The 16,312-nt window shown below is 35.7% G+C and overlaps 1 protein-coding gene across 3 annotated transcripts in view; it reads left to right on the top strand.

The window, feature by feature from the left end:
• LRRC39 (leucine rich repeat containing 39) overlaps window positions 1-16,312 on the top strand; it is a 32,877-nt gene that overhangs the window by 12,838 nt on the left and 3,727 nt on the right. For all 3 annotated transcript variants that reach the window (XM_079902385.1, XM_079902386.1, XM_079902387.1), the window contains exons 2-8: window positions 280-393; window positions 5,563-5,750; window positions 9,215-9,320; window positions 10,492-10,648; window positions 11,216-11,352; window positions 14,222-14,367; window positions 15,282-15,434. In XM_079902385.1, the coding sequence (XP_079758511.1) occupies window positions 5,638-5,750; window positions 9,215-9,320; window positions 10,492-10,648; window positions 11,216-11,352; window positions 14,222-14,367; window positions 15,282-15,434 (812 nt within the window). In that variant the 5' untranslated portion in view covers window positions 280-393; window positions 5,563-5,637. The remainder of the gene's footprint in view (window positions 1-279; window positions 394-5,562; window positions 5,751-9,214; window positions 9,321-10,491; window positions 10,649-11,215; window positions 11,353-14,221; window positions 14,368-15,281; window positions 15,435-16,312) is intronic.

The raw sequence follows: 16,312 nt of genomic DNA, 5'->3' as shown, positions 1-16,312 counted from the left end.
TTGGAACAGATTCATTAAATTCTATTAAATACTCAAAAGGTATAAATCATGAAAAGTGGAAGGACTTTCAATAGGAATTATTTTTCAGGAGCTTAGAAATAGTTACGCCCAATGGTTTTATAATACCTGCAGTGCAGCATTTTGCAGTGTACGGAATGCACTCACATACTTTATCAGCTGATCCTTTGTGCAGAAGCTCCATGTGATTTTTGCTATTCTCAGCTTTGACCATGAACTAAAATTAGAACTAGGCTGACATTACATTTCACTTGGTTACAGTCTGACTGAGGATTTTAATCATTCGGAGTCACACTGAAAACAATTCTCCCAGCAATCCACTCCTAGCTGATGCACTGACTTTGGGCATGTCAGCGTTTGCATCTACCGACTGTGGTAAGTATTTTTCAAAAACATTCTTTCCCACTCTTGACATATAAATAAATTGCTGTTGATGTTTATACTGTGTCAGTATTTGCTGGAATGTACAACTAAAATTGGAATTGAATTTAAAAGTCTCTTGGAGGTTCATAGTCATTCATGTAGTTGTCCTCCTCAGGAAGATTGATTTCCCCAGAAGTCAGGAAGTATTTCTTCTGAGATTGTATTTCTTTTGTTTTCTTTTGACTCTGGGAAGCTGACTCCTGAGTCATGTCACAGCCATGCCTACTTCACTGCCACGCGATGTGCTTTTCTGTTGTGGTAATCAAGGTAGAGAACACAATCCCATGCTGAAGGCAGACACACATATCACTACTGACTTGTTTTCCTCAAAGGGGCATTGGTCGCTATTACAGAAAAACAGATGGTTGACCAAAGTTTAATGGCAAGCGAGGACATGAATGAGCACATGAATAGTTATATATGTCCAGTAAAATAAACATTTACATGTAGATACTTGAGATTTTAAACTTTATTATTTGATAAATAACTACTTCAAACCTGCTTACATCTGAGATAATAAATGGTAACTGGACAGGGGGTTGGATTATTAGCATAAATATCCCAAGGTTTCTTGATGGCAAAAAGATCTTGCAGATCTGTTCCTGTCTAAATTCCACATGCATTGCTTAAAATAAGGACCTCCTCCTAATAATTTTCTGCATGTTGGCACTTATACATTCATCCTGAAACATTAAACTTTTTCCCTCTGTAATACCAACACATTTTTCTCCCACTCTCTGTCTCTGTCCTTCTCTCTCACACACACTGCATACTTTTAGTTTAAAGAAATCAGTAATTTAGAGATTAATAATGAAAAGCAATATTATCCACCCCATTTCTATCACCCTAGAAGTAACCATTTTTTAAAATAGATCTTTATTGGAGTATAATTGCTTCACAATACTGTGTTAGTTTCTGTTGCACAACAAAGCGACTCAGCCATATGCATACACATGTCTCCATATCCCATCCCTCTTGAGTCTCCGTCGCCTCCTCTCTATTCTACCCCTCTAGGTCATCGCAGAGCACAGAGCCGATCTCCCTGTGCTATGCTGCTGCTTCCCACCAGCCAACTATTTTACATTCAGTAGTGTATATATGTCGATGCTACTCTCACTTTGCCCCAGCTTTACCCTCCCACCCCATGTCCTCAAGTCCATTTTCTATGTCTGCCTCTTTATTCCTGTCCTGCCCCTAGGTTCATCAGTACCTTTTTTTTTTTAATTCCATATATATGTATTAGCATACGGTATTTGTTTTTCTCTTTCTGACTTACTTCACTCTGTATGACAAACTCTAAGTCCATCCACCTCACTACAAATACCTCAATTTCGTTTCTTTTTATGGCTGAATAATACTCCATTGTATATATGTGCTACATCTTCTTTATTCATTCATCTGCCGACGGACACTTAGGTTGCTTCCATGTCCTGGCTATTGTAAATAGTGCTGCAATGAACATTGTGGTACATGTTTCTTTTTGAACTATGGTTTTCTCAGGGTATATGCCCGGTAGTGGGATTGCTGGGTCATGTGGTAGTTCTATTTTTAGTTTTTTAAGGAACCTCCATACTGTTCTGCACAATGGCTGTATCGATCTACATTCCCACAAACAGTGCAGGAGGGTTCCCTTTTCACCACGCCTTTCCCAGCATTTATTGTTTCTAGATTTTTTGATAATGGCCATTCAGACTGGCGTAAGGTGATACTTCATTGTAGTTTTGATTTGCATTTCTCTAATAGTGATGTTAAGTATCTTTTCATGTGCCTCTTGGCCATCTGTATGTCTTGCTTGGTGAAATGTCTATTTAGGTCTTCCACCCATTTTTTTTTTTTTTTTTGCGGTACGCGGGCCTCTCACGGTTGTGACCTCTCCTGTTGCGGAGCACAGGCTCCGGATGCGCAGGCTCAGCAGCCATGGCTCACGGGCCCAGCCGCTCCGCGGCATGTGGGATCTTCCTGGACCAGGGCACGAACCCGTGTCCCCTGCATCAGCAGGCAGACTCTCAACCACTGCGCCACCAGGGAAGCCCCCACCCATTTTTTAACTGTATTGTTTGTTGTTTTGATATTGAGCTCCATGAGCTGCTTGTATATTTTGGAGATTAATCCTTTGTTGTTTCATTTGCAAATATTTTCTCCCATTCTGAGGGTTGTCTTTTTGTCTTGTTTATGGTTTCCTTTGGTGTGCAAAGCTTTTAAGTTTAATTAAGTCCCATTTATTTATTTTTGTTTTTATTTCTGTTACTCTAGGAGGTGGGTCAAAAAAGATCTTGTTGTGGTTTATGTCAAAGAGTGTTTTTTCCTATGTTTTCCTCTAAGAGTTTTATAGTGTCTGGTCTTACATTTAAATCTTTAATCCTTTTGGAGTTTATTTTTGTGTATGATGTTAAGGAGTGTTCTAATTTCATTATTTTACATGTAGCTGTCCAGTTTTCCCAGCACCACTTATTGAAGAGGCTGTCTTTTCTCCATTGTATGTTCTTGCCTCCTTTGTTGTGAAGTAACCATTTTAACTATTTCAGGATTAGTTTTCAGTGGTTATCTCCATAATACATTTTTTTTTCCAAAGGCAGTTATGCTGTGTCTTCTCAGCTTTAGACATTATCTATGGAGTTTCATTATGAAAGATGATGCTTAAATTCACTTGCACCCCCATAGAGTTATATCCCTATTTTAATTTCTTTTGATTGCCTTATAACTTAAATCTCTATTTCTTGTTCCATAAAGTATAGACAGTATCTCCCCTACCCTCTACTTCCCCATTTCCTTCTTCCACATTCTATTAAAAGTACTTTTATTTTTATATTTTCAAGATGTACCACATTTATTACATTCTGGTTGTTAGCCATAAAGCTTTGCTTTTTCATAGGTTGATTTATTTCAAAAAGTTGATTTTCATCATTCAAAAAAGAAACTTCGTACTCTTAGCAATCACTCCTATTTCCCCCTCTGCAAAGCCCCTGGTTATCACTAATCCATTTTCTTTCTTCGTGGATTTGCCTATTCTGGACATTTCATATAAATGGGATTATACAATTTGTGGTATTTTGTGTCTGGCTTCTATCAGCATAATTTTACTCAAAATTTCTCCATGATGTAGCATGTATCAGTGCTTTGTTCCTTTTTATGCCAGAATAACATTCCATTGTATGGATACACCACATTTTGTTTGTCCATTCGTTAGTTAATAGCCATTTGTTTTCCACTTTAGGGCTCTTAGAATAATGCTACTATCAACATTCATGTACAAGTTTTTGTGTGAACATATATTTTCATTTCTCTTGAGTATATACCTAGGAGTGATCTTTTTCTTTTTTGTATTTCCATTTTTTTCTATCTTTATGTTTTAGGTGTGCCTTTTGTAAACAATACACAGGATTTTGTCTTTTATTCAACTGGACAATCTTTGTTTAGTAGCCTGGAGCATTTATTAATCAGGAAAGCGTAAATGATAACCATGATGAGATATCATTTTATGTAGTAGTGTATTGGTGAGGATATACATCAGTGGGGACACTTATACAGTTGTAGTAAGAGTATAAATGGGCATAATCATTTTGGAAAACAATTGGGCTCTATCTTAAAAATTTGAACAGTCACATACACAGTGATCTAGCAATTCTAGTCCTGGGTATATACACAATAGGACTAATACCACTTGAGCAACAATAAGATAAGAACAGGAATTTTAGAAACGGTATTACTCATAATAGCAAAAATCTGGGACCCAAGTATCCATATTAATTAGAATGGACAATAAACTGTCATAGTCATACATTTTGGAGATCATGGTATATCAGTATATAAAATGCTTTTCCGGGCTTCCCTGGTGGCGCAGTGGTTGAGAGTCCGCCTGCCGATGCAGGGGACACGGGTTCGTGCCCCGGTCCGGGAAGATCAGCTGGGCCCGTGAGCCATGGCCGCTGAGCCTGCGCGTCCAGAGCCTGTGCTCCGCAACGGGAGAGGCCACAACAGTGAGAGGCCCACGTACCGCAAAAAAAAAAAAAAAAAAAAAAAAAGGTTTTCCTTCTTTATGGAGCTATATAATTTCCCATGATATGCAAGTACTATAATTTATTGGTGGAAAGTATGTTGTTTCCAATCTTTTGCTGTTATGTAAAACACAATAGTGAATAACTTTGTAATATGTCATTTTACAATTGAAAATATTTACAGTATATATTCTTACGAGTGTGAATGTGGCTCTGTAAGTTTGATAGATATTACTAAAATTCTCTCCATAGAGAATATAACAATATATACTGTCACCTTTAGTGCATGAGAGTACCTCTTTTCCTATGCTGTTGCAAATTTCACTTTTTCCTTTCCAAACTTTATACCTTTCTATTTAATTTTCTTGCATTATTGCATTCCAGTATAATGTTGAATAGAAGTGGTAATTGTGGACATCTTTGACTTCTTGAATTTTGAACAAAATAGTTAAATTAATTGTGAATCAAATTTTTTCATTATTACTAATATAATCTGGTGAAAAATCAATACTATTATTTGTAAGACAAAGAGCATTCCATCAGATAGATCTACCATAATTTACATAACCATTCCCCTATTATTATTTTCCTCTCATTTCTGAGATTCACATCACAATCCTCAGTGTTAGATGAGTCCGGTTTGCAATTTATTTTACACAAGAGAAAACAATACCAATATATCCCACTTAACTGAATTCCAGCTTGTACATATAGCATTTAGATTAAGCAGATATACCAAGATACCTGCTTATCTTGTATATCCATTATTAAACATTTCCTTATAATTGGACATGTAAACCAGTTGCAGTTTTTCATTATTGTGAATTAATAGTAACAAAGGAAGTAGACTTGGCATCAGTTCCCCCCTCTGCCACTTATTAGAGATGAGACCTTAACCAATTGCCCACCTTTTTTAGGGGTCGGTTTTCTCATGTGTATTAGAGACAATAAAAGTACCCATGTCATGATATTTATATGAGAATTATTTAGTGAAATATGGCATGTAAAGTGCATAAAATAGTTTTGGGAACATGGAATGTGTTCAATAAAAAGCTATTACGATCATTGTGGTACTCAGTAAACATTCTGAAACATTACTGTTTTTTTTTTCCTCTGGTACAATCAGGCCCTTTCTGAGATGGCATCTGTGATTCAGCTATTCAAAATGAAGTTGGTGACTCTGTGACAATGTGGAGAAGTCATGTCAGACAATGTGGTTTGTACTGGGGCTGTCAATGCTGTAAAGGAAGTTTGGGAGAAAAGAATAAAGAAATACAATGAAGACCTGAAGCGAGAGAAGGAATTTCAACAAAAGTATGCTATAACATGTTTATTATCTTGAATTAGCAAAAATTCATAACATCCTCATTATTAAAAATAGTATTTATTAAATGCCTATTATTGAATTTGATAGAGGTTTCTGTTTACTGAAAACCCAAAATATAACTAAAGGAAGCACCTGACAATTAAGTGTGGCCATGTGATGGGGGCCACAAAAAATACAAGTGTCTGTAACTGAAAATAGTAGTTGTCCTAGGAGTCTGTTCAACTTCATCAAAGTTTGATTAGTATCATTTAGTCTACTTTTCAGAGATTGTTTGTTCAACATTATATTCCCTGGGATCTAAAACAACAACTGGCAGTAGAAGGTACGGTAGATTCTCACCTATTTAAATAGCTGTGAGTTCCAGCCAGGGCCCCTGTGGATCACCTGATTCCTCTATTTGGGCTATACTTAAGTAGTTCGGCTCTCACTTCCTCTGCCTCATTGATACCAACCTACCTTCCTCATTGGATATCTCCAAATTATCTTACTACTCTTGCAAGGATAGCCCCTTTCCTCATAGATTCCACATAGCCCCCTACAGTTATCATTTGTTAGGTCTCTTTCTAAACATTAAATAGTCTTGCAATATGTACAAATATCAAACCATTATGTTGTACATCTAGAACTAATATAATGTTATATGTCAGTTATATCTCATTTAAAAAAATGGTCTTGTGTCAGCAAATAACAGAAAACTCAACTAAAAATGGGTTAAACAATAAGGAAGTCCTGAGGTAAGGCAATTCCAAAGCTTCAACAGTTTTAAAGACTCAGCTTCTTTTTATCAGTGTGTCAGTTTAGTCCTCAGGTTAGCTTCTCTCAGTGTCACAGGATGACTGGTATACTTCCAGGCATCACAGCCAGGCATCATTATGTTATCAGAAGAGCAGGAATTATTTATTTCTGTATCTTCTTTAAGAATGAGAAAACCTTTCTGAGGTCTCCATCAAACTTCTCCATCACCTCTCATTGGCCAGAATTGGGTCATTAGTACACCCCTAATCCAATTACCTTCCAGGGAAATGAGATCGTATGATTGGTTTAGACAAATTAAGATTTATACTTGGGTAACTTGGAGGAAGTGTAAACACTTAGAAATAACTGGCATTCTCCCAGCAAAGAAGAGGGCTGGCACAGCACTGCACTGAGTCACACATTCAGGATTTTATCTTGTTGTTCAACTGTGCACAGTCTCCATTCCTTTAGGAATGGACTTTAGTCACCTCATGGCCCCAAATACATAGATACACCAACTGTGGCCAATGTACTTGATTCTAGCCAGCAGGAAGTTGCACACATGACTATTTCTGCTAACATCTCACTAGCCAAAGCTTCATATGACCCATACCTAACTGCAAAGGAGGATGGCTAAATGAAGTCTTGTGCCCAGTTAAATTTAGAGGATCTGTTACTGAGGAAGAAGAGGAGTAACAGATACTGGGGAATGATAAGCAGTCTCTGCCACACATAGGTGATATTATTTTCTCCATTTTAAAGATGGAAAACCTGAAGGATAGGCCTAGGTAACTTGTCAAAGATCACACGGCTAATAAATGTGGAACTGGTATTCACTTGTATTCATACCTAAGCAATGTGACTCAGTAAGCTTATATTCACCTTAGGTCTTAAATTTCCCTAGACTGAAATGTGTAAAACTACTCTTATGACACATATTATGTTTATATTATACAATTATGACAAACTTGACTCAAGTACTATTTTTTAAAAAATTTTATTGAAGTATAGTTGATTTACAATGTTGTGTTAATTTCTACAGTACAGCAAAGTGACTCAGTTATATGTGTATATATATATATTTTTTTTTCATTATGGTTTATCACAGGCTATTAAATATAGTTCCCTGTGCTATACAATAGGACCTTGTTGTTTATCCATCCGATATATACTAGTTTGCATCTGCTAATCCCAAACCCCACCCCGCCCTTGGCAACCACAAGTCTGTTCTCTGTTCTCTATTGACTCGAGTACTCATAAATCCTATCCACTTTTTAAAAAACTGTGGTCAGAAATCACAAGTTGGTTCTAAACTCTTGAATTTCACCTGTTATATGTGTCTAGTTAAGAATCATTTAATTTCAGCAGCGTCAAGTTTTCTCTGTACAAAACAGGCAAGGGGTAAAAATGATCTAATGCTTCTTCTCTCAGCTAAAAGAGGCTAAAGATTTAGCTCAAAAAGCCTTAAGTTTAAACAGAAATTGTTCTGTCTTTGGATGCCAAGCTGCCTTGAAGAAAGCAAGCACTTGGGTAAGAGTTGGTATAACAACATTGGAGAAAGTCTTTAGGCTATAATAAAAGGGTTTTAGAGGAGGTAGAAAATTTCTGTTCAAAACTTTGAAAGAACATCAAGCTTAAAATAAACAGTGTAGGAATTATAGAATACCAGAGCTAGAAGAGACCTTAGATATTATTTAATCCAATCCCCATGTTTTATCGGCAAGGTCCTTAGAGGTGAGATGTCTTGCCCATGGTCACCAAATTAAGTGATACATTCTGGACTTAGATCATAGTAATACAGAGCCAGAAAGAATTAATGAATCATTTAAGAGATGGAAATAAACTTGTTTAATAATAGTTAGCCTCACTCATTAAGGACAGAGCTTTTTGTATCCACAATGTCCAGCATAGTATTTGGCATATAATGGGTGCTTGATGAATTCTTTAATTGAAATTAAACATTAGGGAATAACACACTTCATTGCCCATCATTAAATCTTGCTCTGAAATACATATATTTCAGTAAGTAATAAGTAATTAATAATCGTTATGTCTACTGTTTAAATAGTTCTATTTTTATAAAACGTGGTGTAATTGAATAGATGGCAGTATACACTTTGTCTCACTTAACCACACCTGTTGGAAGCTTAGCTGTTCAGTCTAGAAGGCCACACATAGCCATTGCCACAGTGCACTTGTTAGCAGATTAATTAACTTTCAGACAAGCAGTGCATCAAAATACTCAGACTCCATAGAAATGTTTTGCAAACACAAACATATATAGACAGCAAATATACTTTTATTTGGTTTTCTGTTCATTAAAATAAAATCCTCGGGCTTCCCTGGTGGCGCAGTGGTTGAGAGTCCGCCTGCCGATGCAGGGGACACGGGTTCGTGCCCTGGTCCGGGAAGATCCCACATGCCGCGAAGCGGCTGGGCCCGTGAGCCATGGCCGCTGAGCCTGCGAGTCCGGAGCCTGTGCTCCGCAACGGGAGAGGCCACAACAGTGAGAGGCCCGCGTACCGCAAACAAAACAAAACAAAACAAAACAAAAACCCGTGGAATCCGTGTCCCCTGCATCGGCAGGCGGACTCTCAACCACTGCGCCACCAGGGAAGCCCCCAAATGGTTGTTTTTGATGGGTCACTTTTTCATACAAAAGTGAATGCTACCTATGTCATTACCTGTGAACTAAAATGATTTCCTGGTCTCCTAGGCTAGTGCGAATCTGGGAAGAACGAGTGAGCTTAACCAAGCTAAGAGAAAAGGTCACCAGGGAAGATGGAAGGGTCATTTTGAAGATAGAAAATGAGGAATGGAAGGTAAGCTTTATAGAAGTAATATTTGATTTTTTATATTTCGCATTTTGTGGGAGAGTTGAGAGAATGATTCTTAAATTATGTGCTTAAGTCTGGAATAGTTAGGAATTCTAATTTTAATAATGTACCAAATGAATTTGGGCAACATGAACTGAAAATTAATGTAACTTCACAACTTTTTATTACAAAACTTCAACCAATGTGCTTGAACTCTGCCTAAATTTAAGTCATTTGTAATATTTCTCCCACTAATCCTTCTAATAAGTAATTTCTCATTTTCCGTAAAAAGGTGACCATCTGCTTAACAGAAATCGTGTAGCTTTTTCAAAGCAAATGCTCAACTAAAAGCAGCGGAAGGTGTTTTAAATAAAGCTTTGGCCTTAAAGTAAAAAAAACAGCAAATGCTCAGTTAAAACTTCACAAAATGGAAATGTATATTAATTTTTTTCTTAGGTCCACAACCAAATTCACATTATCTCCTCTTTCTTTCTTTCCCTCTTTCTCTCTCCCTCTCTCTCACACACACACAAACATAGTTGCTTAATTACATTAGGCCTACTCTAAGTTTGACAAGGGCCACCTCTATCCCTTGAGTCAGTGTTTGTTTTCATACATATCAGTATATTTAGCTAGGGGGTTAGCTCCTGTATTTTGTCTTTTGGCTACTTTAGGCTGAAAGGGAAAAGGCATAGAGTTCAGTATAGTTGAAACTTTTAAAATTCTTAAATTAAAAGAAAATCTGCTTAAAAAAACTAAACTATTTCAAAACAGAATGGGAAGAGAAGTTTGAATTGATTAGAATGATCTTTTTGTTTCTCTATAATTTCAATTAGCCACCATATTCTCATGTTCAGTAACATATGTATTCTAGTTAAGCCTAATAAAATAGAATCTTTAGAACACAGCTCTATGTGTGTGCAATATTGACTGAAATATGTTATTTCTGTTTATGTTATTATGATTGGGGTTTGAAGGTTTAGCACCCGCCAAAAAAGGAAAGTTCTTAAAACTTAGAAGTAGCACAAAGTATTTGGAAATATAACCCATTAAAGAAAAAATATTCCTAAGTTCTTTTACAAATCAAATAGTATCTCTACAGTCATATTTCTGTATATCATGATACTAAAATAATTTAAGTAATATAGTAACTTTCATTTTTTTTACTTGAGTTTAGACCCTCCCTTCTTCTCTACTAAAACTAAATCAGCTACAGGAATGGCAACTTCATAGAACTGGCTTGGTGAAAATTCCTGAGTTCATTGGAAGATTCCAGAACCTTATTGTGTTAGATTTATCTCGAAACACAATTTCAGACATACCTCGAGGAATTGGTAAGGAAAATTGCTTTTATTCCTGTGTTTTTCACTGATAATTTTTTTTGATACATGGAATAAAGATCTCATCTTTATATAGTCCTGAATCTTAAAATTTTAAACATCTAGTCTAAACTGAAGCTTCCAGGGGATTCAAGCTTCTGGATTTACTGAGGTGATTCAAGATGAGATTTCAATGCAAGAGAAGTCTCTTTGGAAATAATATTGTGTAGATTCTGGAAACAATATTGTTGGTTTGGTTATTTCTCCTAGAAGGGAACAAATTGAAGACAAGAAAGAAAATTAGAAATAATTCCTTAAATGAGGAAAAAAAATCCCCAAATGGAAAACTAGTCAGGATATAGTAAAGATAAAACAGAATGAAAAAAATATTTTTGTCTATAGCACTGATAAATCACCAGCCCTTTATCTGAAGAAGGGGCAAGACACACAGTGGGAAAAGGGAAGAGCCTAAGTGTGAATTTGCCAATATGAAACGGGCAAGTAAGTTATGCTGTAATACTTAATAACTGGAAACATTATTTTATATCCCTCTGCTCTTGACTGCATATTATTTTCCCGTAGGACTGCTCACTAGACTTCAGGAACTGATTCTTAGTTACAACAAAATCAAAACTGTCCCCAAGGAACTAAGTAACTGTGCCAGACTGGAGAAACTTGAACTTGCTGTTAACAGAGATATATGTGATCTTCCACAAGAGGTCAGAATGATATAAATACTTATGATTTTATTTTCCTTCTACTGGTGGTTTACTTCTCCACTGCGTGATCATTAAAAATAACACTAATGGAAAAATGCTATAAATTTTATTTCAGAAAATGTTTAGTGAAAACCATTTCCTATTATTATAAAGCATGTTTTTAACTAGAGAAAGATTTATTTAGCATAAAAAGCTATTTCTATTATTGTTACAGTACTGACATCATTAGTGATCTCCTTGAAGGCCAGAGTGAGAATCTTATTTATTTCGCTTCCCAGAATTGAAGGTACAGCCTAGGTTGTAGATGTTACTTAATGCCTATTGAATGAATAAATGATTATCATAAAGCACAATGTGGTGACAGAAAAACTCTTTTGTTTATTAGTTAGTTTTTATAGGTGATCAGCTTTTGAGATAGAGGTAAAGTAAAAAGACATGAATTCTTCAGTTTAGGAAAAGTGTCTGCTAGCTTCCTAGGCTCTACCAAGTAAAGCAAGGCAGTGGGCTTGGAAAGCCCTCAGACTTTGATTTGGTATATCTTGTTCTTGGTAAGACCAAACTGATCATAGAGATATAGACATTCCTATCATTTTTCAAGCATATTTAAGGCTCTTAGAATCAGCAAAGGAAATTTCCTTGGTGCTTTGCCTTGAAAACAATGATTTTGCAAGATAAAAGTTAAGAAAAATAATAAAACTCAAAATAAAAGACTATTCCCGTTTCCCACTTTATCTTGGTAAGAATGTCACTTTCCTCCCCAAACCAGTAAACATGCACCCATTATTGTTGCTCTTGCAAGTAAAACATAGTTTCTATGGCTATATCCATCTGATCTTATAATAGTTCAGTTTAGTGAAATGTATACACTTGATTATGATGAAAATCATGATCACAGGGACAATTTCTTTATACCTAAAAGAGGGCCAATAAACATTTTATTTCTAATTTTTAATTATTGTGATTTTGTTTCTAGCTTTGGTTCTGTCACTAAAAAGCTATGTGAATTTGGGCATGTCTCTTAACCTGTCTTTACCTTAATGTCTCTACTTAAAGAAATACGTTTTACAGGAACAAATAGTGAACTGAGATCTTGAGCCTGGAATTATTTCCAAGTGTGGCCTTTAAGTAGCTGTGAGGCCTTGAACACACCACTTTACATAACTAGGTCTCAATTTTCACATATGCAAAATTAAGACTTAGATTATAATGGTTTTAATATCTTTCTTCAAGCTTTTAAAACCAAAGAGTTCTAGTCCCACTGAGAAATCTGCAACAGGAGATTTAACTCTCAGCCATTAAATTGCACACACTGTAACACACAAACAAATTTATGCTAATGTAAAAACAATCTTTTTATACACTATTCTGACTCATTTGAAAATTTTAAAAGTCTGATGACAAGTTTTGAAAAGTGTTTCATTCATGACGAATTATAAAGCTAGAGAAATATCACCTACTAAATGGAAAACTTCTTTTTTGCATTACCCATAAAACGCTGTATTTGTGCATTTTTTGAGGTGTTAAAGTTGTGGAATGAATCTGAATGTGCCCTGAGATAGAAATAAAACATAGAACTTGCCTAGCTAAATGGAGAGTCTTTTGTAAAAGTTAACTAAATTCTTACATTTTGAAATTTTCACTACAGAGGAAAGAGAAATTTAGAAATTTTGCAGCTTTAGGTCCACAAAAACTTGAGTGCACATCATAGCTCCATCATTTCTAGTCACATGGCTTCTCTAAACCATTTTGTCCATAAAAGGGAAAAAAGGTACTCACCTTGTAAAGTTGATGAATAAACTAGAGCTATATGCATCAATGTGAATACATATAAAGACTGATATTGAGAGAAAAAAGCAAGTTAAAGAAAGATAAGTACAGTATCATCATCTTTAAATAAAATTCAAAAACATATAAAGATAATTTTGTTTATGAAAAATACACATAATAGTAATATATAGAGAGAACTATATAGAAAACATGTATTTATGTATAGTAATAAAAACATTTAAAAAATGCATGGGAATAATAGATACCAAATTCAGGATAGAGTTATCTTCAAAGAGGAAGAAGGAAGAAGTACATTGAGGGCAGTCATATTGATATATTTGTTTTCTTAAGCTGAGCACACTGGTGTTGTTATATAGTCTTAATAAATGTTTTATTGATGTTTTCATTTTAAAAATAGAATTACCAAACAGTAAATTCTATGACTGAGATAACATTATGTAAAGCATCAGGCACGGGCTTCCCTGGTGGCGCAGTGGTTGAGAGTCCGCCTGCCGATGCAGGGGACATGGGTTCGTGCCCCGGTCCAGGAAGATCCCACATGCTGCGGAGCGGCTGGGCCCGTGAGCCATGACCGCTGAGCCTGCGCGTCCGGAGCCTGTGGTCTGCAATGGGAGAGGCCACAACAGTGAGAGGCCCGCGTACCGCAAAAAAAAAAAAAAAAAAAAAGAAAAAAGCATCAGGCACAAAGAAAGGGGGTTAACAAAAGTAATTATTATTCTGAAGTTTGGGTTTTCCCAAGAAAATCTCAACTACTAGATAAAAGGAAAACATAACATATATTTACTCCCAGAAAGAAAAAAAAAAGCTTCTGCCAGGCAGGTGCTATAAACCCTGGAGCTTGGTTATTTTGGAAGATAAGCTTTCTTTGAATAGATGAACTTTCTATGAGAGAGTTTTTCATTTATCTGGAGGTTATTTAGCATTATTGTTATCTCAAATTTGTTGTGGACTGCTGTGACTAAATAAAGTGCAAGCATCATGTAGACAATCCTTGATGTGATATATCTCCTTTACCATTGTGGGTGTTCTAGTACTTTACGTTGTTGACATTTATTTTGAAAAACCTTGCCTTCCTCTTCAGCTCAGCAACTTGTTAAAGCTTACTCACCTTGATCTGAGTATGAACCACTTTACTACAATCCCTCCTGCTGTGTTGAACATGCCTGCCCTTGAGTGGCTTGATATGGGAAGCAACAGACTTGAACAACTTCCTGATACTGTAGAAAGGTAACATAAATAACTTTTTTTGCTACCAAGAGACGTGTTGAAGCTCTCTATGATAAATAAGAAAGAATAAACAAAACACAGGGGACCCCAAGCATAATCAATCACAATAGATCCATTTAGTTCCAAATAATGTATGCTACTTTTTAACAGAATATATTCATGTACCCAAATTAAAAAAAAAAAAAAAGGGTTTTGAGGAATTCCCTGGTGGTCCAGTGGTTAGGACTCAGCGCTTCCACTGCAGAGGGTTGGGTTTGATCCTTGGTCAGGGCACTAAGATCCCACAAGCCACGTGGTACAGCCAAAAAAAGAAAAGGGGGGGGGCGGGTTTGGGAGAGAAAAACTGGCTATCTGACTTGAACAAATTGACAATAGGCCACAGCAATAACAACATTGCTTAGTGCATGCCAGGCACTTCTGTGCACTTTAAAAACATTGAGGAAACTAATGTAGAGATGATAGTAAATTGCTCAAGATCACAGTTAGTAAGTGTGCCAGTTAGGATTTGAACCCAGGCACCCTGGCCCCAGAGTCCATGCTGTTAACCATTATGCATACTTGCCTTGCCCTAAATGGGCATATTAATAATTTCTGAGTTTCCTCTTAAGACTCTAATTCAGATTAGATAGCCTTTTAGCAGGTCTTCTGCAAGAAATCCTATGAGAATAGTGAAGAATTCTAGAATACATTGATTTAATTTCTACCACTACATGATGAGAACTATACAGTAGATAGAGATTAACTCCCTTGTTATAGTTTCCCTAAAATCAGGTAATGTGAAGTCAGTTAACTCAATATGTATACTGGTTAAAGGAGATGTTATACAAGATGACATTTAAAAATATTTTGGGTTAATAAGAACCAGGGTTTTCATATTGTATGTGATTAATCACAGGAACCTCTTAATTCTTCAGAATGCAAAGTCTACACACATTATGGCTCCAACGGAATAAAATAACATGCTTGCCAGAAACAATCAGCAATATGAAAAATCTGGGTACTCTTGTTCTCAGCAACAATAAACTGAAAGATATTCCAGTGTGCATGGAAGAGATGACCAATCTAAGGTAAAAGTTGTAGACACAGAACTGACATGTTCCTTTCTGGCTGCAGAACAAAGTAATATAAAGAAATTGTTATTAACAGATTTGAGTTCTCATTCACATAAATGAATACATTTAAAAATCTTTTCCAACCTTGAAATTCTATAATTTATAAAGAGGATAAATATAATACTGGTCTAAATTATTCAAGAAAGAATCCTTGAAACTAAAGCTGTACTGGGATTTATCAGCTTTAAGGAATGCCCTGTGTTGGTGACATTTTCCTGAAAATCATCTCTATAACTGCTAACAAACTTTATCCACGATACAGTTTTATCCACGATAAACCAAAACCATAAGAATAGTGATTATTTTCCTCCTAAATAACTACAAATGGACAAGGCAATTACGTTAGAGGTAAATATAACTTTTTACTAAGTTAATTACTAACAGAACTCCCTCAAATAACTTCCAAAACTTAATTTCCTGACAGTGAGCATAAGATGTGAGAATTCACACCAAATCCCACAACTTTCATAACAAAATCATTCATTTACTTATTCAGCAACTACTAAGCCTTGTACTAGATGGTGATGATACAATGATAAATAAGACATGCTTTATAAAATATGCAGAAAATTTAAGTTCATAGCATTAACTGTATATTTGAGATGCATTAGGGTTGCTCTTGGAAGTTAAAGTGTACCACATTACACATATGCTATGGACTAATAGTTGCTTTTACAAGCTTGGAAAATAAGTTGTCTAAAGCTAATATTTTTTTCTTCTAGGCAAGAAATTTAAAGATTCTTGGGATATATCACATCTCACCAAGATGTTCAGTTACTGAAACCAGTTAAAAAAAAAAGAGTAATTTAGTATATTACCACTTGATCTTTCTC

Source organism: Stenella coeruleoalba, assembly GCF_951394435.1.
Source record: "Stenella coeruleoalba genome assembly, chromosome: 1".
NCBI classification, from domain to species: Eukaryota; Metazoa; Chordata; class Mammalia; order Artiodactyla; family Delphinidae; genus Stenella; species Stenella coeruleoalba.
Note: the sequence above shows the minus strand (reverse complement) of the source record. Positions and strands in the feature narration are given on the sequence as shown.